At 39.8% G+C, this 25355-nt stretch overlaps 1 protein-coding gene across 2 annotated transcripts in view; it reads left to right on the top strand.

Annotated features, from left to right (window-relative positions):
• RBBP8 (RB binding protein 8, endonuclease) overlaps positions 1-25355 on the top strand; it is a 63754-nt gene that overhangs the window by 14943 nt on the left and 23456 nt on the right. For both annotated transcript variants that reach the window (XM_045005415.1, XM_045005414.1), the window contains 6 exons: positions 6898-6993; positions 10739-10851; positions 12153-12228; positions 15371-15540; positions 17698-17802; positions 21256-21344. In XM_045005415.1, coding sequence (XP_044861350.1) covers positions 6898-6993; positions 10739-10851; positions 12153-12228; positions 15371-15540; positions 17698-17802; positions 21256-21344 — 649 coding nt within the window. The remainder of the gene's footprint in view (positions 1-6897; positions 6994-10738; positions 10852-12152; positions 12229-15370; positions 15541-17697; positions 17803-21255; positions 21345-25355) is intronic.

The raw sequence follows: 25355 nt of genomic DNA, 5'->3' as shown, positions 1-25355 counted from the left end.
GATAACTCCCAGAGGTGTCATCTTTCTGGTGGCTCTTTTATGACTTCCTCCAATGTATGTATCATTATGGTAGTGAGGGTCTTGGAGATCAAGGCAGATTTCCAGGGCAGCTATGCACCAAAGCCCTATAGTATGGAATTATTACTTCCCTTTTCTGTGATGAGAAATCTCTACATGTATATCAAGATTACATTGCCCTTTTGTGCTGTCCTATTGCATTGCAAAATCATGCTTAACTTGCTGTCCACTTTTAGAACTACTACTTTTCAGTTATTTGCCATCTATCAAATTCGTTACTTGATTTGTATTTCCCCAGCTGCATTAGCTTGCATTTTTCCAAATTAAATTAAGTTTGATTTTTGTCTATAGGCCCCTGTGCATTTTGTCTATCCTCACTGGTGTTTGCAGTAAAATTTTAGTGCTGTATGCATATTCCGGCTAAACACACCCCACTTAGTTGTCTTAGTTGTCGTTATCCTTTCATGCTGCCAAATGTCAGGCATTTCAGTTCTGTCACACATTCCCTTTTCTTAGCTGGGTTCTTACATATCCATCTGAGCTGCTGTCCTATGTTTTGGCCACCCGGTGTCAATTTGGCACCTACTGAGTAGTCATCTGCCTGCTGCCTCTCTTGCCATTCCCTCTGCTGGATCAGGATCTGAAAAGGGCAGCTAGGAGGATTTAGCAGTGGCATTTGAAGGAGAAGGCAGGACAGCAGCACAAGGTGAGGGATGTATTATCCTCAAGTTCCCACATCTGCAGCCTGCCCATCCTCCCTCTAGCATCCTCAGCACTCTCTAAATCTCCCCAGCAACCCACAAACCCACAGCAGTACCAACAGGCCCAGTAACCACACATACAGCTACCTCTTAGCTTCCATCTTCAGCACTCACCCAGCTTTGCCAGCCAGAGTTGCCAAGTTTTGTGCAGCTGCAAGTCCTACTCCCATCTCTGATTGGACAGCGTGTGTTGACTGTCAGCTTAGGCTTCAGTTTATAGTACATGCAAATTATTTGCTACTATGCAAACATTAAATTTGTATAAAACACAATGCATGGAACAGAACAAAATTTGGCAGATTGGGCTGTGCCTTTTTAGTCCTTCAGCCAGTTTTCAGTCCATTTGACATTGGTATCAAAATTAATTTGAATTAATTTTGAGAGTAGGATTTCATGAAACACCCTGTCAAAGATGTTTTGTGAAAATCCAAATAGTGTATATCTACAGTTTATATGTCAGGAACAAAGTAGCTTTGGCAATACAGTGACTGTGTAACTTCACAGACAATAATGGAACCAAGCTATAAATCAAATCAGACTTTACACTACAACACTTGTGTACCATCAGTTATAGTATGATTTTCAGCTGAGTTATTTCTTGCTTTGTGTAAGTCACAAATATCTTGAAAAATCAGATTAAGCACCACCCTTTTTATTTATTATTATGTACAGCTTCCAAAAAGATATTTAGATGTGCTTCAGTTCCAGTCTAAAATTGTGAGATTGACTGTTGGTGCTGTTACTGACTTAATCCTGACCTGTTTCTACATCCATGTAAAATGAAAAGTTTACATTCTTGGGCAGTTTAGTCTCTAGAAGATTTGTATTATTGATGATATTTTGTTGTGATTTAATACATATCAAACCAAATGGCGTAATTATTGTTTGCTGGAGTCGTTCTACAAGTACCACATTGTAGCTACAATAGTCTTACATAGGGGTTTTTGTTTTCCCTGATGCTTTTGAATAGCTGAGGTTTAATATTTCAGACTTGATAACCAGCCTGACAATGAGCTCCTTATGTTGTACCCTGGTTCAGTGTTGGAGCTAATGATCTTGTAAATGCAGAGTCAGAGACTATTCATTACAAAGACTAGCTTCTTAGCCAAATTGTCAGTCACTTTTGTCAAGCAGCACCAAAATCCTGAAAACTTCTTTCTGTTCCTTCCATTGTATTTCTTTAAAACATGAACATAAAGTTTAGGATCAGATCAGTAAATCTGCTGAGTTTTAAAAGGAGATGGAAGTGTACCTTTATATATCCTTTTAAGTATTTTTTATGTAAAACAGGATTCAAGTCTATAGCTTGATAATTTAAAGATGACCTATAAATGACTTTTAAAAATTAGATTTATTCCTTTTTTGCATGTTTATGAATCTCAGACTTTAAGGCTAGAAGGAGCCATCATGATCATCCATTCCAGTGGTCACCAACCGGTAGATTGCGATCGACTAGTCGATCCTGGAGCCTCTGCCAGTAGATCTTGATTTCCAGCCACTAAAAGTCCAGCGGCACAGCAGGACTAAGGCTGGCCCCGTGCTGCTCCCAGAAGCAACTGGCATGTCTCTGCAACCTCTGGGCAGGAGAGGATGGCAGCTCCGCGCACTGCCCCCGCCCCCCAGCGCCGACTCCGCAGCTCCTATTGGCCAGAAACTGCGGCCAGTGGGAGATGCAGGGGTGGCATTTGCAGCCCTGGCGGTGGGAGGGGGCAAGCAGATAAGTGCCTCCCGGCTGGGGCCTGCACCTCACACCCCCTCCTGCACCATGGCCCCTTCCTGCACCCCAACTCCCTCCTGCATCCCAATCCCCTGACCCAGGCTCAGCCCAGAACCCTCTCCCACACTCCGAATCCCTCAGCCCCTGCCCAGAGCCTGCACTCCCTCCTGCCTCAGCCTGGTGAAAGTGAATGAGGGGGGGGGAGAGCGAGTGATGGAGGGAGTGGGGAATGGAGTGAGCAGGGCAGGCAGATTCTGGGTTGATCTTAAATTTAAAAAGTGATCTTGTGCATAAAAGGGTTGGAGACCACTGATCTAGTCTGACCTCCTGAACACTGCAGGCCACAGAACCTCACCCATCTACTCCTGTATTAGACCCATAACTTCTTGCTAAGTTACTGAAGTTCTCAAATCATGATTTAAAGACTTCAAGTTACAGAGAATCCACTATTTACACTGCAAGTGACCCATGTCCCATGCTGCAGAGGAAGATGAAAAACCCCAGGGTCTCTGCCAATGTGACTGTAAGGGTCCCCCTGTCGAGCGAGGGGTTGCTCTTCGCCCTCTGGGTGGCTGGGGACCACGCTGCCCCACTACACATGGGTAGTACAGTCTGGGTACCCGCAAAGCCCACGGCCCAGCTCAGGGCGGGCAACAAACCCAGGTGCAGGGCTCAGCCCCTCAGGCAGGGCTGAGCAGCAGTTTAGGTCACGTCTCTAAAGCCCAAGCCCTAGCTCAGGGCGGGGCAGCAGCACAAGTACAGGGCTCAGACCCTCAGGCAGGGCTGAGCAGGAACTGGTAAGTCCATGCTTCTACGCCTGAGCGTTGGGGTGAGGGGGAGACTGCCACCCGTGAGGGCGGTGGCAGGGGGGACACAGGCCCACCCACTCCACTGCATCCCAGCCCGGGGCCCTAGCAGCGGCGTGGATCCGCTGCAGTCAGTGGGGATCCTGGCCGCAACACACTGACTTAGGCTCAGGGTTGGCTACTGCCAGACTGGGGTCGGCTATCCCCGGGCCACTTCCAATCTCCCCCTCCATTGGTACCTGTGTTGTTGTGGCTTCGGCAGGGGGGTCCACCAGCATCGGCTCCTCAGGATACGGGTGCAGGGTGGGCTCGACTCCTCCTCTGGGTAGCGGGAGCGGGGCAGGCTCGGCCAGCCCTCCTCTGGGTAGCGGGAGCGGGGCAGGCTCGGTCCAGCAGGAGCTCGGGCACCAGCGTCTGTCCTCTCCAGCGGCCAGCAGCCAACTGAGCGTTGGGGCTGGGCCTTTATACTTCCTGTCCCGCCCCTTGACTTCCGGGGGGTGGGGACAGGTGGCTGTGCTGGCTCGGCCTCCTCAGGTGCAGCTGGGAGCCAGGCCACCTCACTACAGTGACCCAGGGGAAAATTCCTTCCCTACTCCAAGTATGGTGATCTCTGGTGGACCTTGAGCATGTGAACAAGACCCACGAGCCAGAATTCTCTGTAGTAGCTCAGAGCCCTCACCATTACCACCAGCCTTTGGAGATACAGTATTTGCTACTAGCAGTTGCAGATTGGCTACATGCCATTATAGGCAGTCTCATCATACTATTCCCTCCAAAAATTTATTAAACTCAGTCTTGAAGCTAGTTAGGATTTTTACCCCCCAGTACTCCCTTGGAAGGCTGTTCCAGAACTTCACTCCTCTGATGAGTAGAAATCTTCATCTAATTTGAAGCCTAAACTTCTTGATGATATCCATTTGTTCTTGTGTCAACATTGGCGCTTAACTTAAATAATTCCTTCCCCATCTTGGTATTTATCTCACTCATGTATTTATAGAGAGCAATCATAATCCCCCTCCGTCTTCTTTTGATTAAGCTAAACAAGCCAAGCTCTCTGTCTCCTCTGATAAGGTAGGTTTTCCATTCCTTGGATCATCCTGGTAGCCCTTTTCTGTATATGTTCCAGTTTGAATTCATCTTTCTTAAACATGAGAGACCAGAATTGCACACACCATTCCAGATGAGATGTCACCAGTGCCTTGTATAATGGTACTAACACTTCCTTGTCTATACTGGAAATACCTGATCTGATACATCCTATGACTATATTAGCCTTTTTCAAGGCTGCATCACACTGGCAGCTCATCAACCAGTGATCAACCAGTACACTCAGGTCTTCCCCCTCCCCTGTCGCTTCCAACTGATAAGTCCCCAGCCTACAGCAAAAATGCTTGTTATTCCCAAAGTTCATGGCGTTGCACTTTGCACTATTAAATTTCATCCCATTTCTATTACTCCGGATTTCAAGGTCATCCAGATCTTCTTTTATGATACTCTGTGTTGGCAATACCTCCCAATTTCATGTTGTCTTCAAATTTTATTAACACACACCCACTTTTTGTGCCAACATAATTAATAAAAATGTTAAATAAGATAAGGTGCCAAGACAGATCCCTGAGGAACTCCACTAGTAACCTCAGTCCAGCCTGACAGTTCACCCTTCAGGCATGAGCCGTTGTAGTCTCTCCTTTAACCAGTTCCTTATCCACCTTTCAGTTCTCATATTAATCCCCATCTTCTCCATTTTAATTCAAACTTTCCCATGTGGAACTGTATCCAATGCCTTACTAAAATCCATGTAGATTAGATCTACTGCATATAGTAGGCCTGAAAGGTGGGCGGGGGGGACAGAGGGCAGGGGTTTCCCCCTTAAATATCAGGAATATCTAGACTACTCGTTCCTGGCTTTTCACTCCACAAGGAGATAAGAGTCTATATTAGTGCTTCTAGGGGCATTTGCAAGATCAGGCACTTCAGACTGTAAACTCCTTACACGAGAGGATAATTTAATTGTATTGTAAAGCACTATTTGGATCTATGATAGTGATCTGAGTAATAAGTGAAGTTGGAAAGCATTCAAGGTATTAATTTGTTTTAAAATTCTAAATCAGTAAAAGAAGAAAATCTGGGTAGTACACTGCAGAAGCATCTTCCTACCACATTTGTGAATGCCAATCCCCAGCAGCCCAAAATCAATGAGTTGTAAAATGTACTAGATGTTTTCAAAAGGGACAGCATCAACTTGAAAATTGTATTTGTCTAAAAAAGCCCCCAAAACGCTATATTGACTAGTTACAGGTAGCCCCCAAGATAACAGAAAGGCATACAATGAGAGGGAGAGATTGCCTCTGTCCCTCTCGCTTTTTTACTGCAGCTCACTGGCATGGAAGTGTAGGGCTTTTTATTATGCAGGAGGCAGGCTAGAGGCAGAAATGTAGCAGTCTGCCTACGTAGTAACATTGTTAATGTTCCTATTGTTAGTTAACTGTTCCCATGCTCAGTCAATTCCCCCAGGAGCATAAAACCTGTGAAAGTTTTAAGGTCCCTACATTGCTCGAGTGATGTAAAAGAGCCTTATTATAAATGACAGAAAGGGAATCCTCAGCTAGGAAGATCTCTGTGTTTTCTCACTTTTTTTCCTGTGCAAAAGTGCCACAATAGGGTTATAGTACATCTCAGGATTTATTTTACTTACACATTTAAAAAAAATACTAAGGGCAAATAAAATATTTACCAAGCAGTCAATAAAATGTCAGGACAGTCAGAACCAAGCACTTCCTGAAGTACCCAGCCAGGTCCAGGACAATGATTAGCAAAACTGTATGACTTTCATGTGTGAAAGTCTGAGCAATTTAAAATGACATTCTACCTTTTTTTCCTTCTCTTTGGTTTTCTGTAATGTAATTTAAATCCAGCGTTATAACTGGAATGCAGTGTATTTAGTTACCAAGTGTTTGTAACTTAGCTGAATAGTTATTGAGACTTTTTCTGTATTGTAGTTTAAATAAATTACCAAAACAAATGAAACTGGTGTGATTATATTGCTTTATTTTGACAAAATATGCAGAATTTTGAATTTGTTGGTGCTGAATTTGGATTTTTCTTGGTGCAGAATCCCCCCAGAAGTAGTATGTAAGGTGCCATAATTTGGGTGAATTTGTCTGGTTTATTTGGAGATTTGTAGAAAAAATTTGCTTTGGCCCCAGATCTAACCTACCACTTTTAATGGCCCTTTTAGTGGCATAACTCTTTTTGTGGGTTTAAATGGGGGAAGCGTCCAAAATCAGACATTAGTGGAAATTCAGTTGCAACATGAGCTATGGAGTACCTACTATTTCTGTATAATTCAAACATTTATCTTAAGTTACCAGCCATTCACAATAAACACATGCAGATTATTTCATTTATTGTCTTCAACTTAATATTTTTGCTGATTATCAATCACACTGCTCAGATAGAAGAAACATTACAGAGAGCAAAGTTGCCATAACCATAAACAGAATTATCTATTGAAACTTAATAGCTTTTATTCACAACTGAAGAGATTTTTTTTATCTATTTCTAAAAGCATTTACCTGTTTCTCCTTTATTTTAGGGATGCAGAGAGGCTTGAAGAGTTTTATACCAAAAATCAGCAGCTGAGAGAGCAACAGAAAGGACTTCATGACACTATCAAAGTTTTAGAAGACAGGTGAGTGAGGTTTGGTTTTGTTTTTGTTTTGCTGGGGGGAGAGAAGAGAAGGGCTGAACCAAACTTTTTTCATGTATACTCAGAACATCATAGTTAAAGGGAGAGGTAGAAAGTGTAAATCCTCTTACATACACCTCTACCCTGATATAACGTGACCCGATATAACACAAATTTGGATATAACGCAGTAAAGCAGTGCTCGGGGGGGGGGGGGGTGCACTCCGGCAGATCAAAGCAAGTTCAATATAACACGGTTTCACCTATAACGTGGTAAGATTTTTTTGGCTTCCAAAGACAGTGTTATATCGAGGTAGAGGTGTAATTGTATTCATTCCCAGGTACCACAGTGCTTGGTGCAATACAGATACATAGAAATGAAAGAGGTCAACCTGGAAACAATGTGGCAACTTCTAAACAAATTCATATCCTCTACAAAAATTGCTGTAAGAGGTGTACATTAAATGGGAAATTGAGAACTTAGCACGTTTGAAGATTGACAAAACTCCAGAGCAAGACAAGACCCTGCCCAGGATTCTAAAGGAAATGGCAAAATAAACTAGAAAGCATTTATTAGATTACATTTTCTATTTTAAAAATCTCATGACAACTGATTAGACATCCTTACAGTAGATTATGATTTTCAGGGTTCTTTTCAATCTCCTTTAAGCTTTGGCTTTTTCCCGCAATCTTTTTTCATACTCAGCTGTTCACTGATCAGTACTTGCTCCATTCTGTTTTTTTCTTTGTTTGGATGCCATGTGGCTTGTTTGTTTAATCTATTAGTATTGAACAAAACTAGTATGCATAAAATTATATCAAATCTCCTATTCATCTTTAAAAGTGTCTGGGACTAGTATTATGTTACTTGTGTATAAAACTCACTACTAAAAGGCTTTTAGAATGCATTGAAATCAGGAGTTCATAATATATTGGGACTATTTTCCTACTTGTCTGCAAGGTGAAAATCCACAACAAGGTAAAAGCCTTATAGTTTGCTTTATACCTGGAAATTCTTTGTAAAGGGGAATAGGACCATTGAATAGTGTAAGGTACTGAACTTTTGACCCTGCATGGACAAAGTAAAGAGATACAAATGGATGAACTTGGGTGGTTACTTAGCAGACAAGGTACTCTTGTTCTGAAAAACCAAGAGTATTTAAGACTGTTTGATTCAAGGAGGACAACCGTATTACAAACATCAGTTTTACCTTTCAGAATACCATGTGTTTAATGTGGTTATGATAAGAAGAGAGACTACTAAACCATTCTTTTTACAGTCATTCTCCATTGCTGTAGTATCAAACATAATCAGTTTAAAAGCCAAGAAAAATCAACCTAAGATCTGAAAATTCAGCTGTATTCTTTCTGCGTCTTAAGTTACCAGGAATAAATTCTTATTGCAGGAATAAATTCTTATTGCAGAAATACAGTATTAACTGCCAATTATTTTGATAACCCAGGTTAAACAGAATCCAGCTCTGTGTTCCATAACGCTTTTGGTTCTTCATTGCTAACAGTAGTAAATAAACACTTGGTTTTGCCTACAAAGTGAACAAATATAACGTAATAGGGAGAGAATATGTCAAGTAAAAAAGTGATATTCAGACAAAATCCTTTTCTGACCACAAGTATACTTTAAGGGCCTGGTCCAAAGCCCATTGAAATCAGTGGAAGCATTGACTTCGGAGACTTTGGATCAGATTCTAAGTATGTGTGTCTGAGTTATTAGTTACATGGGGTTATTTTTCCATACTGAGTGGTTATTATTGATTACTGGTCCAACTTGCATATTCTTTTGCTTCATTTATCATGTTCATATTTTATTTCAACGTGTGTTGTTTTTGCATAATTTTGGGCAATTTTTTTAGATAGAAAATAATAGCTAAACATTAGAATTACAATTATTAAATGTCTAATACTTCATTAAACTGAGGCTTACAAGAAAGTGATCTACTTATCTCATTTATTTACCTTGCATTCGGTGAGCTGCTCATTTAAGTGGAGAGAAGAGGTTGAATGTTGGTAGAGAGAGGTGTAAGAACAACAGAGTTGAACCTCTTGGTTTTGCAGTGGCAATAAGCAGGGAGGGTTTCATGGCGTCGTACAGCATAGTGTGTGTAACTTAACGTTACTTATAAAAGTAACTCCTTTTATATATTATATAATTGTATTGTATATTATAACCCTGATCGCTTTGCTTGTATGTTGTATCATTCTTTTTAGATTGTATGCTTAAGAATATGTCTCTTGCCTTGTGTTTGAAAATTGCCTTACACATTTTGGATGCTGCTGAAATAACTGGAATGCATATATACAAATATTAATATCGGCTCTCACTGAAATAAATCAGCATTCTTCACTAAATGGAAATAACTTGATAGGTGTTTCAAAAACCCTATTTTGAAAATTTGTGTATATAATTACACAAACTCACATAGACTACATGTAGTAATTTTCTCATCTAATAATTCCTTGGCTATTTAACATATGACTAATTACTGAAGTCTTCCTTTAAATCTCAATTCAAAGTAAACGTTCAATTCTATTTTATGTACAGTTATTCAAGTATCAATAAATCAAAATATGGAATGTCTTCAATTAGCAACCTTCTGCATAGTTGTCAACAGCTTTCTACTTTTATTGTTTCAAAAGCCAATTAAGTACCAATGTCAGACTTACGTATGACTAGAGCCCTACCAAATTCGTGGCTATGAAAAATGCGTCGTAGACCATGACACATGCTTCCCCCCCCCCCCCCCCCCGTGAAATCTGGTCTTTTGTGTGCTTTTACCCTGTACTATACAGATTTCGTGGGGGAGACCAGCATTTCTCAAATTAGGGGTCCTAATCCAAAAGAGAGTTTCAGGGGGGTCACAAGGTTATTTTAGGGAGGTTGCGGTATTGCCACCCTTGCTTCTGCACTGCCTTCAGAGCTGGGCAGCCAGATAGTGGTGGCTGTTGGCCAGGCACCCAGGGGCGGCTCTAGGTATTTTGCCACCCCAAGCACGGCAGGCAGGCTGCCTTCGGCGGCTTGCCTGCGGTAGGTCTGCCGAAGCCACGGGACCAGCGGACCCTCCGCAGCCATGCCACCAAAGGCAGCCTGCCTGCCGCCCTCGCGGCGACCGGCAGAGCGCCCCCCGCGGCTTGCCGCCCCAAGCACGTGCTTGTGCCTGGAGCTGCCCCTGCAGGCACCCATCTCTGAAGGCAGCGCCCCCAGCAGTGCAGAGGTTAGGGTGGCAATACCATACCACGCCTCTGTTACTTCTGCCTTGTTGCCTTCAGAGGGTGGAGAGTGGCGGCTGCTGACTGAGGGCCCAGCTCTGTAGGCAGCAGCACAGAAGTAAGGGTGGCAATATCATACCATGCTATTGTTACTTCTGTGCTGCTGCTGGTGCCAGCTGTGCCTTCAGAACTGGGCTCTCAGCCAGCAGCCGCTGCTCGCCAGCTGCCCAGCTCTGAAGGCTGTGCCACCACCAGCAGCAGCATCAGAAGTAAGGGTAGCAGTACCACAACCACCCCTAAAATAACCTTACTACCCTCCCCACCACGACTCCTTTCTGGGTCAGGACCCCTACAATTACAACACCATAAAATTTCAGATGTAAATAGCTGAATTCATGACATCTATAATTTTTTTTTAATTCTATGACCGTGAAATTGACCTAATGCACCATGAATTTGGTAGGGCTCTATGTATGACATTCTTTCTAACAGATGGAAAATTTAATTTTTAATTTTTCCCATAGATTAAGAGCAGGATTATGCGATCGCTGTGCAGTAACTGAGGAGCATATGAGAAAGAAACAGCAGGAGTTTGAAAATATCCGGCAACAGAACCTTAAACTTATAACGGAACTTAGTGAGTGTTATCTAGTATAATGGTCCCCAAAACAAAATGCAGTCTGTTGTAAACTTTGCTATATTGTTTGTAAATTGGTGATTATACACCTTGCTATAGGTTGAGCGAATTCCCATATTGTGCCTTTAATGAGCCTGAAAAGTTCAATAAAGCAAGAACACTCCCATCTATGGTCCGCAAAACAAAATAAATAAGAGAGAGTTTTTAGTCATTTTTCTTTCATATTAACATGGAGTGAAATCCTGTTGCTGTATGCATTTTGTTTTTATTCTCTCATGGTTATGGCCCTACCAAATTCACAGTTCATTTTGATCAATTTCAAGGCCAGAGGGTTTTGAAATTGGTCAATTTAATGTTTTCAGATATTTATGTCTGAAATTTCAGGCTGTCCTAATCCTGGAGGTCCTGACCCAAAAGAAGATCCATTGGGGTCGCAAAGCTGTTGAGGGGGAGGGGTCGCAGGATTGCCACCCACAGCTTTATGACACACACACGCCCATGATCCCTTTTTGGGTTGGAATCCCCAGGGTCACAACACCCTGAAATTTCAGATGTAAACATATGAAAATGTGAAATTGACTGATTTAAAAACCCTCTGGCCCTGAAACTGATCAAAATGGATTGTGAATTGGTAGGGCCATAACCATGAGAGAATAAAAACAAAATAAATACAAAGAAAATATATAAGAAGAAAAAGGAACAGAAGCAGCAATATGGGGCATTATAGGAAGAGGCATGGAGATGAGTGTGTGTGTTCTAAGTTTGAAGTGTTGGCAGAAATAGGAGAGATGGAAGAGATGATATCGAGATGTAAGTCAGCGAATTGTGATGAGTCTTTCTAGTTTTAATTTCTACTATTAAAGCTTCCAGTATCATAGTAATGCATTATTGTTTCTCAGATCTGGTTATTTTGGGGACCAAAAAGTAAGCCTTGATTATGTTGCTTTTCATGGTCTCTCTGTCCCCAGTCTAGGCAGTTATGTCAGGGAACCCAGAATTAGCTGTTCAGTTTGACTGAGAAAAACTCACATCTAAAATTAAAGTAACCACTAATTACATGGAACTAATTAATGTGATCCAGTAATTTAAAATAGCTTTGCTGTAAAAAATTAATTTACAACAATGACTCACTTGAATACTTCTGTTTTTGAATGTCAATAAAAGAGTAGAAGTTTACAGTTTTACAATTGTGTAATAATCTGATCTCTCACTTCCTAGTCATGTTAGACTCAGAGGAACTAACAAAGGTCAAATGCAACATAAGATTAGTGTGTGTGCTAATGTTTCACTATATATTGCAGTGAATGAAAAAAACAACTTACAGGATGAAAATAAAAAGATATCTGAACATCTTCAACAGTTGCAGAAGCAGATGGAGTAAGTTCCTTTTTCTCAACATTTATTTCAGAAAACGTTATGTCTGTTTAATTCCTCAGACTTGAGTCAGATCTCTTAATAAATTGTCCAATGAAAGTCCACTTTCATTTGGAATTAATAAAGAACTGAAAACAAATATCTTGCTATCTCAATATGCAGCATTTTCCCTTATTTTACACTGTGTGTGTATGTGTGAGAGGGAAAGAATTTCTGTAACCAAGTGATTGGACTTATTGATAGCTTTAAGAGATCTTGGTCTTTATGAATATGGATTTTAAATTCATATTCACTTATACCAGTGTAAATATTCAGGTAATTCTTTCTCGCCCAGATGAGATTTTAGAAAAGAGATTTCTAAATTAGATATTTAGTGAGAGGGGGAAATCTCTGGCAAGCAGGACGTTTTGCAAGAGACCCCAAGTATAAATGCAATCCAATGACCTACTTATTCGCCAATGTAATATGATAGCACATGTAATATTGTACTTAATACAGAGATGATGTTGCATTGTGGGAGAGCGAGCTAGTATTCTTTCATGCAGCTGTGATGCAACAGCACTCAAAATATTTTGTTCAGTTCTGGTCTTCTAGGGATCAGTCCTGTGATGGCAGGAACATAGACTAGAGAAACTAATAGGTCTCCTTTTCAAGCATATATAATGAAATTAGAACTTTACTGCTTGGTTGTCGTCTTAGCAAGGTCTAAAACTGTCTAAAATTACTATTTCCAAAGAGACTTATGAAGGTATAGGGGAAGGCAGTCTAGATTATAGGAAAACTGTATTGTGTGTTCAAATCCTATTTTACTAGTGGTCTTGCTACCATCCTTGGATGGAGAGATCAGAGACTTCCATGTTCAAATATTTTGGGTGGTTTCTGGGAGTCTTTCCATATTTCAGGAATTATGTATTTGGTGTAGTGTCTTTATGGGCACTCTATGTTGGAGATCCTTTTCAGCAGTTACTGAACTGAACTTTAAACCCTTCTTCTCTGGCTGTTTTATCTTATACTATTTTGGAAGTCTATCTGAAATAGATCAGGAGAATGGTAGAGAAAAATATTTCATACATGCTATTTCAGTTTCTCAGTTATCTTGTACAAGACTGAGTAGCCTACTAATATTGAATGGAGATTGCAGCAGTAGTTCATGTTTGCAGGATAACTGAATGGATAAAAGTTGAGAAAATATGTAGCCAGTATTACTGCTTTCGTAACTGGTTCTTGATAGTACTTAGTGAATTTCATATAGAAAATTTCAAGTCAAGCAAAGTCTGTTTGATAACAGGTGGCATAGCTCTAAGGTTTCAATATTTTCTGTGACCACCTATTTGAAGAGAAGCAGCATAACCCACACATAAGTACTCACCTTGAAGTGTTCAAAGAAACAAACTTAGCAGGTAAAAAATGTACCCAAGTTGACACTTAGACTGCCTTCAGACTTGTCAGACTAATTAAGCCTAAGTAGCTCAGTCGTTGTTGATTGAGCTGATAGATTTCTACATTTTTTTTCATTGTATTTCCAGCTTCTTTTACAGAAGTCATTACAAGTTACCTTAATGCACCCACAACATTTTTTCCCCTGTCGGTTTGATCAAATCTTGCTGTGTGACTTTACACAACTCACTAACCTGTGCCTCAGTTTTTGTGGGTGGTGATAATTTATCTTTGTAAAGTACTTTGAAATCACCAGTTTAAAGGCACTATAAACATACAGATTTTTATTTCCTCTTTTGTTGTTTTATTTTATTGTATAGCTAGATAGCTCCCTCAGTCACTGAAGAGGATTTTGCTTGGCAGTTTCTCCACACTTCCTCCTCCTCTTCCTTTAGATCTAAGTCCTTGCAACCTACTGTCTAAAGACAGAAAAGTGGTCTCCAGTCTCTGGTTTCTCTTGAGAGGTCAAAAGGAGAAGTAACATTAAGGAAAAATGATGAAAGTGGCCTGACTGAGTTTGATTTCCTTAACTCTGTCTTCACTTTTCTTTCATTTTCTTTTCCCATGTGACAGTGAAAAGTACTTCCCGTAAGAGGACAAAAAAGGATAAAACATTCTATTTATCTAGTTCAGAGCTCTCTAATTAGAGCTTGTTCTTTCCCTCTGTGATCCCTGCCACTTCTAGATATGATTTCTTGGGAGAAAAGGTTTACCACCTTATTAAACCGGTTTTTGCACATCATGTGAGTAGGCTCTGAGACCACACAAAATAGGGCCAAGTGAACTTCACGCTTACTGATCTATGCATTTTTAAACATGTTTCAGGTGACTTCTTTCTCTAAAAGGTGGCACAGCTTGGGGTATAGGGCTCTCTTAGGAGTTGTCTTAATCATCTAAAAACAAATTAAATAAAGATCTCTATAGGGCAGTCAGTAAACCGTAGCATGAAATCATATGTGGGAGAAGATTGTCTCTGAGCAATTTTAGTAACATTAAGGAACTTCAAATTTGCCTGGTAGCATCTCTCTTATTTTTTTATGTTCTTGAGGAATATAGGAATTGCCATAATGGATCAGACCAGTAGTCTGTCTATCTTCCAGATCTTGTCATCAAAGGTGACAAGTACTTGATGGTTCTTACTGCAAGAGATTGACTTAAGCCCTGAAGCATGAAAGTTTATGAAGTTCACAGGATGATCTAGCCCAGGGGTTGGCAACCTTTCAGAAGTGGTGTGCCGAGTCTTCATGTATTCACTCTAATTTAAGGTTTCACGTGCCAATAATACATGTTAATGTTTTTAGAAGTTCTCTTTCTATAAGTCTTTCTATAAGTCTAGCATATATAACAAAACTATTGTTGTATGTAAAGTAAATAAGGTTTTTAAAATGTTTAAGAAGCTTCATTTAAAATTAAATTAAAATGCAGAGCACTCCAGACCAGTGGCCAGGACCTGGGTAGTATGAGTGCCATTGAAAATCAGCTTGTGTGCCGCCTTCGGCACACATGCCATATGTTGCCTACCCCGATCTAGCCTTTCTGAATTTCTTGTTAGGTCCGTCTCTTCTAATAGTCTGGAGTCATGATATATATTCTGAATCTGTGATTATCATTTTCTTAAGCTTATTTTCATAAATTTCTTAAAATTAAAGATTTAGCTCTTCATGTTGCTGTTTTTAGGTTTTATTTTAGCTCTGAATTCTGTCCTCAGGGGGAGAGAGCAACAAGCAATGGAATTGGAGGAAGGGGTCATTCCAGATTCACCAGTTCAATCTTTTTCACTATCAGTGGTTAATCGTATCCGAAGAAAGAAAGAGAACAGGCATGTCCGATACACAGAGCAAACACATACAGACCTGGAGCATTCTGACAGCACTAACGGTAAGAGTGTTTTTAGTCATCTTTTTCTATAGTGGCTTTTCAAGATTTTAAAGGGGAAAAGAAAACAAAAGCCACATTTAATTTGGAATTCATAAGATTTAAAATGTATACAAATTCAAAAAAAGTGAATTGGTTATGTATAGTAATAATTGTGCCTGTGCTCCAGGGTGAAAAGTTGTTTTGATATTAACCAGTATGCTAGTGGTATGTTTAAAGTGTGTCCTACTCTCCCAAGGTTTCTGAATTCCCATATTAGTATATGATTTTGGCAGACAATAGTTTTTTCTGAATCTTACCCTTTCTAGAACTCCTAAATAATAAAAAAAAAAATTGAGGGGCTGAATCCAAATCTTGTTCAGATAATTAACAGCTGAGATAATGTACTCATTGTTATATAGATCAATTGATTTACATTTTAAATGGAATTTATTTTAAAAGTAATTGCAAAACATGGCGTCTTAGGGATACATGTTTAGGTTTCAGAGACTTCAGAATCAAACTTGTTCAGTTTGTAAGCAAAAAGATTTTTTTCCCCTCAAATCAACTCTGAAAACTGTGCCTAGAAATCATAAATTCATAGACTTTTTCTTTTTTTTCTTTCTTTTTTTTTTTAAAGTCCAGAATCATTATGATCTAGTCTAACATTCTGCATAACACAGGCCAAAGAACATCACCCAATAATTTCTGCATTGAAGTCTATAACTTCTGTTTCAGCTATAGCATATCTCTTAGAAAGACATCCAGTCTTGATTTAAAGACAAGTGATGGAAATTCTATCATATCCCTAGGTAAATTGTGCCAATGTTAATAACCCTCACAATTAAAAAGTTGGAAGTCTAGCTGTATTCTTTCCTTCACATACAACCTTGCTAGTAGTAATTTATTTAGTAAAAGCTGTACCCTCAGTTAACACCTGTGTAAACCAGGTGTTACTTATTGTTAGATATTTGTTGTTAACCATTCAGGACTTCACTCTACCATCTAGGCATCCCTGAATTAGTTTCTTGGAGTAACACTTACTTGAATTTTTGAATTGCACTTTCTGCAGTATGTGTGCTTGTTGCATCACCTAGTGGAGAACAAAAGAAAAGCCAATCTGCCATGTTCAGTTATTGCAGAGAAGCAGCATCAAAATTAACAAAACAGCCACCTGAATTGAGCAACTGCAAAACATGTTTTTCTGCTATAGGAATCCTGCTTACATTTGTCTTGTACACAAAGCCATTAATACTGCAGGCATTTGGATTAATCTAAACTTGGTCTAAGATATTCACTTAACAAATGTAAACTACTTTAATAACAATATAAACTATTTTTAGGTGCAGTAAGATTTCCTGCATATATTATTATGATACACAGGATGCTTGTTACTAGATTTGAATATTGTATTCCAGATGCTCATACTATGTTAATTTATTTCTTGTGAAATAAGAATGTATCCTGCAAATATAGAAGCCTCTGAATAGTTATAAATATAAATTTTAATAGGCTCTTTTCTTTTCAGGAATAAAAATAGAAAATATTAATCACAAAGTATATTAACTATTCTTACAGGCTGTTGGTACCATGCTGGAAAAGGTTAACTATGTATCAGTGTATAACCATACAAAATGTCATGCTTGTAATCCAAAGTGAAGTTATTCACTATATTCACCATTGTCTTAACTGACCTGCTGGTGAGACAGCTGAAAATTATTCCCTCTAATAGTAAAATTTTTAAGCAACTGCCTCCCCTTTCAGCTGGCAGGTGTATAGAACATAGGCTTTGAGTAAATGGGGTCTAACTGTAATGTGTTACATACATAACTGTGATTTGTTGCATCAACATAAATGATAATTATCTGTTAGAATATCTTTAGTGTTATTTGGCTGGCTTATTTTATGCTTGCATGTTAAAATACTCTTCTTGAGAACAATTTCATCTCAAGAAATGTAACTTCTATTTTTTTGTTGTTTTTGTTTGTTTTTCCCTTCAAGTCTTGATCATGGAAACACTTTAATTTTAAGCATGTAAAGATAATGGGACTGCTCACATACTTAAAGTTAGGTGTGTGCACAAGTGTTTACAGGATTGAAACCCTAGTCTGTACCTATTCATAATTATGAAGCCAGGTCATATCCAATTTAACTTTTTTTTATTTTTATTCCTTTATCTAGCATTTGGAAAAGTTCCATTGTCATCATCCACTCAAATTCCTAAGCACTGTGGAAAGGAAATACTAGTGGCAGACACCTGTGACCAAGAACTGTCCCCTATAGCAAGTAAATACTAGGTTTAATCATATTTATTTCATAAGGGAAAAAACACAGGCAGTTATGGGTAACCAGTAATTCAAATTCAATTTGTAGTTTTCAATTTGAGCTCAGGATCCAGAAAAAAGGAGTAATCTTAATCCCATAATTAATGTGGATATTTCCTCAGTGAGCTGGCATACGCTCCTGAGATCTAGTTCCCATTCTTGTTACCTAGTTCCATTGTCATTTTGGGAAAGTCTTTTAAGGTTTCTAACCATTAGAGGAGTGAAGTCCTAGAACAGCCTTCCAAAGGGAGTAGTGGGGGCAAAAGACATATCTGGCTTCAAGACTAAGCTTGATAAATTTATGGAGGGGATGGTATGATGGGATAGCGTAATTTTGGCAATTAATTCATCTTTGATTATTAGCAGGTAAATATGCCCAGTGATCTGTGATGGGATGTTAGATGGGGTGGGATCTGAGTTACTACAGAGAATTCTTTCCTGGGTGCTGGCTGGTGAGTCTTGCCCACATGCTCAGGGTTTAACTGATCACCATATTTGGGGTCAGAAAGGAATTTTCCTCCAGGGCAGATTGGCAGAGGCCCTGGAGGTTTTTCGCCTTCCTCTGCAGCGTGGGGCACAGGTCACTTGATGGAGGATTCTCAGCACCTTGAGGTCTTTAAATCACGATTTGAGGACTTCAATAACTCAGACACGGGTTAGGGGTTTGTTACAGGAGTGGGTGGGTGAGATTCTGTGGCCTGCGCTGTGCAGGAGGTCAGACTAGATGATCATAATGATCCCTTCTGACCTTAAAGTATATGCGTCTAATGTCTATAAAATAGATTAAAATACTGAAAGTGCTAAATCTTACTATTTTTGTAGTCATCCAACGCTGTCTTCAGTACAAGAAGTTATAACTAAAATCTTTTCTCCCATTTGATTCCAAATGTTTAAACTTGGTTTCTGTTCCTGTATTCTTGGCATAATCATGAGTTGGTGTAGCTTAATTTTTTTTCTCCACTTCATGTTCTTTACTTTAGAAACAAGATGTCAAGCTTGTAATTTCCAGAAATTTCAGTTTTCTGGATTTTTCTGGGAAATATTTAATTAGATGACTGGAGATGGCGCTGTTTCAGAAAGTATTCCTGTAGGACACTTTAGTGTTTGTCACCTGAAAGCCCATTATTTCCCCCTGATTTAATGAACTGAGCTGTTGTACAACTCTGTAAGAAGGCAAGTTTGCCTTTCTTTATTTCCCTAATCTAAATCTTTAAGGGAAAAAAAACTACAAGTATTGAATGGAAATATGCATTCAGTCAGTTCACTGTTTCATATAATGCAGTGAATAAATTGTGTAAAAATTTTACAAAATTGTGAACATTTCATATTCCATATATAAAGTTAAATAATTAGAAATTCTGTAAAACAATATGGCATTAAAAATAAAATTTAAGTTGTCAGATCTAACAGGCACCTGTTTTAGAGCAGATCATTCCCTCATGTCTGCCGCCATGTTTGTTTTTAGCAGACAGCGTAGATTTCTTTCAATGTGGGATTATTTTTAAAATTATTAACTGTCTGGAGCAATAATCTTAGTTTGAATTTTAAATTCCTCTATATTAGAAGCAGATAGTAAATGTTTAGAGATAGCAAATACTCTAAAATATGTTAGGACAGTTAGAATAAGGTCTTTCTTTTAACCTAGTTGCAGTAATTTGCCCCTAGATTAATGGGCCATCCTGAAATGCTGAGTTTCATTGGCAGTAAATTTACTCTGGATAATGTTTTCAAAATGGAAAAATTCTTCACTCAAAAGAAGAATTTCCAATAAAATGTGAAATAACAAAATGTGGTTTTGAGCACTATGTAGCATAACATCATACTGAAATGCAATATAATAATTAAATTTAATGATCAGTTTTAAAAAATCTGATGTTAAATAAGCCTGGTAAAACTGCGTTACTTGGGGCCAAATTTTCCAAAATAGCCAAGTTTCATGTTCCTAATTGGCATAGTCAGGTGCAGATAATTGCATGTTACACTACCTATTTTGTGCATGTAGCTGCACGCTTTGGCCTGCAGTTACCTATTTGCATTAGCAAATGAGTATTTAAATTTACAGTTTATGTAGCTAATTCTAAAATCTTTTTCAATTAGTTAATTAAAGAGCAGACTGAAGATTACAGCCAATTAGCGTATTATCAGTTGCTATGTCTTCTGCAGAAATTTAAAATGACTGTGGTTGGTGTAGGTGTAAAGGATATCATGTATCCCAACATCCTTAAAAAGTCAGTATATGACCATATAAAAACTGTTCTATTATTACTTCAACATACTTTTCCTAACACCACTTCCTAAACTCAATTTTCCCTTGAATTGAGATGGAAGTACTTAATTTGGTACCTGGGAGTAGAGTTTTGGGGGCTTTTGTCACAGAGGCATGATGATACCATATCATCTGCTTTCCCTTCTCAGGATTTTTCTTCCTTTATGATCGACAAGGAGGGGTTTTGTGGACAATGCAGAAATCAAAGGGAATCCATTTTTCTGAGTCCATTTGCTCTGTGCTTCTATCTCTGTTTAGATATTACTGCTATGCTCAGCACTTTACTTGTTCTGCCTGGCTACCAGAAGAGAAGTGTGTTGGAAAAGGTAGCCATTTCCAGATATGCAGAGACTTCAGGAAAAAAATCTGTGGCAGCTTGTGAAGCATAGTCTTTGAGGCTAGCCGAAGGCAATGACTCTTTATCTCATTAGTTTGACTGAAATCTTAATATTCTTATTTTCTGCTGTCTACTTAACCACTAAAATCAGATCAGATATATTTAGTGCTTAAGCCTGTAGTGAGATTTTACAGTTTATATTTTATAGATGTAATCGTTAAGACTGAATTAATTAGGTATCTTAAGTACAGCTTAAAAATGCAGTAACTAAGAAATAACCTTGCATAGAACTCTGCCTCTGTAGATAATGTTCCTCTTATTCTAAAGAATGTAGAATGTCATGCTTTACTTCAGTCTTCCCAGTCACTGAGAGTGAAATATTTTATAGTACATGCAATGTTAGAAAAGTTAGACTTTAAAAAGTTTACATCTTCTACATTTACTTTCTGGTGCGCTATCACCATTGACACATATGTACTGCACCAGTCCACTTGCCACTATAATGGCACTCGTACTGTAGATGGGAAGCTTGAAAGGGTAATTTCTGCTCAGATTGTGTCTGTACAGTTTGATTTTGGGGGACTGCATATAAATAGAAGGGATATCTTCCCTTCTGTATAGACAAGAATCCCAAGTTTTCACTAAATTGACCATGTCCCAAACAGCTTAGCACACTTCTGTCACTTTGATGTGGTTTTCAATTTATGGACTTTTTTTAAATCTGACTCAATTTACACTGTCTCTGTGTAAGAGTAGAATAAAATTATCATGTATGTATAATGTATTAATTATGCTTTTTTCTATCCACATAGATAAACAAGGAAGCTATCCTGTTGCAAAGCCATCTTTTAACTTGGCTGCAGTTGTTGCAGAAACAATTGGACTCGTTCAAGAAGAATCTGTAAGTAATGTTCCCGTATTTCTCAAAAAATAAATCTTATAAGCCAGTTATTGTGTAATGCAGTGTTTGTCAAGCTATGTAACTGACCTTATTGGGGAACTGCTGAGCTCCAGGAAGGTAAAAGTCACCCTAAAAGGAAAAGTAATTGTTTCTTGACTATTTTCACTTTAAGATTAAGCAAAAGCCTTCTGAATAATGCATTTTCTAAGGGCAGTGATCGATTCAGGAGGGATCGATTTATCGCATCTAATCAAGACGCGATAAATCAACCCCCTAGCCCTCTCCCGTCGACTCCTGTACTCCAGTGCCGTGAGAGGCGCAGGCAGAGTTGACGGGGGAGCAGCAGCAGTCGACTCACCGCAGTGAAGACACCACGGTAAGTCCATCTAAGTACATTATTCACGTAGCTGAAGTTGCATAACTTAGATCAATTCCCCCCACCTAGGTAGACCAGGGCTCAGTATTCTAAATACTGTTCTGTCTTTGCTTACTCCTGATGTAATGGCCTAGCAAGAAAGAGAAATGAACAGACTTCCTGTCCACAGGCTTTAAGTAGCTTTATAAAATGCATTATTTTCCCCGCTACTTACAACTCTTCATTTGAATAAAACAATGAGCTAAGTCCACAGATCTGGTTAACCTGTGTTCAGTGCAGAAACTGAGGTGATGGGATGGGGGAAGGGTGGTTCTCAGTTGCATTTATAGTACCCCTGGTCTTCAGGGCTGTCTGGGGACTGAACCCAGCCCTCATTGTAACTTGGAGCTACCACTAGAATAGTCCCTAAAGGACCCAACTGCCAGGGATCACCAGAGTACAGCATACTTTTTACCATGCAAAACTTGTTCTTTGGGAAGTAGAAGGAACTGTTGGCATAGAGGTAACTAGGGTGGCTTCGTGGCATCCCCAGAATCCAGCTACCTGTTTAGATTTCTGGCCTTGCATCATTGGCGCAGTCAAAGGGAGTGGAACAGGTGGCCTCAGTCTGGCTCAATACATTCACCTTTTCTGATAAATAAACTTTAATTGTAGTAACTGTATAAATTATAGTGGAACAATTGAAATTCTCTGTTTTACTTCTTAAAACAAGTAGGAGCTTAATGAAAAAAATCATCCTAGAGATCTCTACACTCACTAGCATAAGTGTAACACTCATATGTAATGGAGTCAGAACTTTCGGGAGCTGTTCCAAGACATTGGAACAAACTCCCACAGGAACAAAGGACCATCACAAACCACCTCGCCTTCTGTTTCACTGTTTTCAACCTTCCCTACCCTGACAGACACGTAGCAACATACCCATTTCAAAACAAAAAAGCCAAATCCTACCAAAACAGTTCACTGCACATGCAATTCTTCTTTTTTCGGGAAGGTGGAGGGGAGAAGGGAGAATGAGCAAATGTTGCGTAGTTCTGTATGACATTAGTCACGTTCACGTAAAGAACTATTGGAAGGCATGTCTACACTCTAGTGTAAGCCCATACTCGGGCTTGTACCTAAAGCTCCCTTCTGTCTGCACACAAATCTCTTGGACTTGGGCTTGCACCCAGGGTCCTAGGACCCCAAAAGTTTGGAAGGGTCAAGCCAAGACCCAAGGTTCAAACCTGGGTAAACATAGTCTCCCCTGGACTCGGGTCCTAAGAGTCTGCCAAAAGTATCCCACAATCCTTTGGGCTGACATTCTTTGAGAGAGAGGACAATCAACTTGAGGGAAACAGAAGCAATCCCCCGGTTCTAATACAGCAGCTCAGCAAGTTGGCGTTTAGCCTTTCCATTTTATTCTGACCACTGAGCTGCAAACACAACTTTGGAGAGCCTTCTGCATTTGCAGCGGATGCTGACCAGAAGGAGTCCTTTGCAAAATGCGTTGCTTCATGGTTGTGGGAGCACAGGCAGATTTTGGTTAATCTCTCCAGTGAGTCCAGCTAAACAGTGGATTTTTGTAAGAGTACAAGGAATGACCACGTATAACACCAAATAGCAAAGAAGCTGGCAGCATTGGAAACTTACCACACCAGTGACCAGTGCAGAGAGTGAATTAAGTGACTCAAGACTGAGTACCAGAAAAAATAGCAACAAGAGCTGCATGTCAGGCAACCCACCAACAGTCATGCCTGTTTTATGATGAGTTTGATCAGATGCTATGTGCTGCATTGAGCATAGAGCCAATGGTGGTGCATGATGACTTGATCAGCCAAGAGGGCAACCTGCGTCCCCCAGAGTTCAGCATGGGAACCAGCAGTTGGCACCAAATGAAGTCAGTAAAGTGACTGCTGCTGACACCAATCCCAGGGAAAGCTTTGCCACAGGAGCAGCTGCAGCTCATCTCAGGGATGTACTCAGAAGAGTTTTTTGGGCCCCATAGAGGAACGGCCTGCCACAGAGCCTGGTAAGTTTTCAGCTCCATTTTAATGTTTGTTAATATAGAAATAGGAGCAATTTCTATTCTATGAATGAATGCAAAAGTTAGTACTAGCCCTGGGTAGCAGTGTGTATCCACTAACGGCAGATTGTATGTCAGCGCCTCGGCTAGGGCTATAACAGAGAACTGGTTAAATTCATGGAGGTTAAGTCCATTAACGGCTGTTAGCCAGGATAGGCAAGGAATGGTGTCCCTAGCCTCTGTTTGTCAGAGGGTGGAGATGGATGGCAGGAGAGAGATCACTTGATCGTTACCTGTTAGGTTCACTCCCTCTGGGACCCCTGGCCTTGGTCGCTGTTGATAGACAGGATACTGGGCTGGATGGACCTTTGGTCTGACCCAGTACAGCCGTTCTTATGTTCTTACAGTGTTTACCACCAAACAGAATTCAAAATGGAGATCAGGAAATGCAAACAGTTAAAAACACATTTAAAAGTGAGTTGTTACTGGAAAGCCACACATTTTTAAGATTACATTCCTCTTGTTAAAAATAACAACTTTACGTTGCCATCCCCATAAGTACACTGCTCTGTAACCACTCAACAGTGTAATGAGGCACTTGGAAACAGTGAACTGGGGGGGGATTATGAAAATGTGTTCCATTTACAAATCTGGTCCATTTCAGTTAAATGTAGTTCATGCAGTCCATAGGTGGCGAAATCATTTGTCCCAAATACGACTGGGGTTTTAAGTTTGGTCCAGAAATGTGCCGGGGATGTGGCTGTGGAGTTCTGGGTATTTTCATGCAGTCATAACAGGCTCAGTCATGTGGATGCTAACACATCATCTTGTTGATTCCCTCATGAATTCTGGCCCAATCCCAGGTGCTGATAGCTGAAAACTTTTCCCATAGCAGGAGCTCCAGATAGGTAGTCACGTTTTGGGGAAGGGCATATTTTCCAGGGCCATCTTGGTAGCTGACCATCCCACTCTACTCGTAGAGGAGCTGTTCAGTCACTACTTTGCATATTTCGTTGGCATACATTCCTGGTTTCCCATGCTCAGCTTGCAGTAACACCTCTATTTGCCAATTGGGAACCACAAGAATTGGTATGTCCTCCAAAACGTGGAATGTCTGAAATGATAGAGCAATCTTTTGTAGAATAGCCACTAACATCCCCATTGCCCTCCCATAGCCCAAGTTGTTCTGCAGTTCTTGGGGGAGGGGAGAAAGCAAAGATTTTTGACTTGTCTTTGTCTCTGTACTTATTTCATTGTGATCAACCTGGTTGTGTCCAGGGAGCTTCTGTGGGCTGAAGCATCCCCCTCACAATATATTGAAATTCAGTTTTTAAAAGTAACAGTTTGTCATTGAAATTCCACAAGGATTTTTACTGTGCTCCTGCACTGAGCTATTTGAGACAATAACCCTCTGTGTCTTGCCGTATTCCAGGCCCCTCAACTTCTACAGGCTGGTACTTCTACAGCACAGAAGAAGCTTGTGTCAGTGTACCTTCATGGACCATTCAGAAAGGAAGCATTTCTGTGATGAACTGATAGTTGTAGTTTTGGACAAAGCCAACAAGGAGGTCTATTACTTAAGATAGAGGGGCTTATGGCTAGAGGAAAGGCATGAAGAGAGGCAAGCAGA

This window comes from Mauremys mutica, chromosome 2 (assembly GCF_020497125.1).
Source record: "Mauremys mutica isolate MM-2020 ecotype Southern chromosome 2, ASM2049712v1, whole genome shotgun sequence".
Taxonomy (NCBI): Eukaryota; Metazoa; Chordata; order Testudines; family Geoemydidae; genus Mauremys; species Mauremys mutica.
This window is presented reverse-complemented; position numbering and strand designations above follow the sequence as displayed.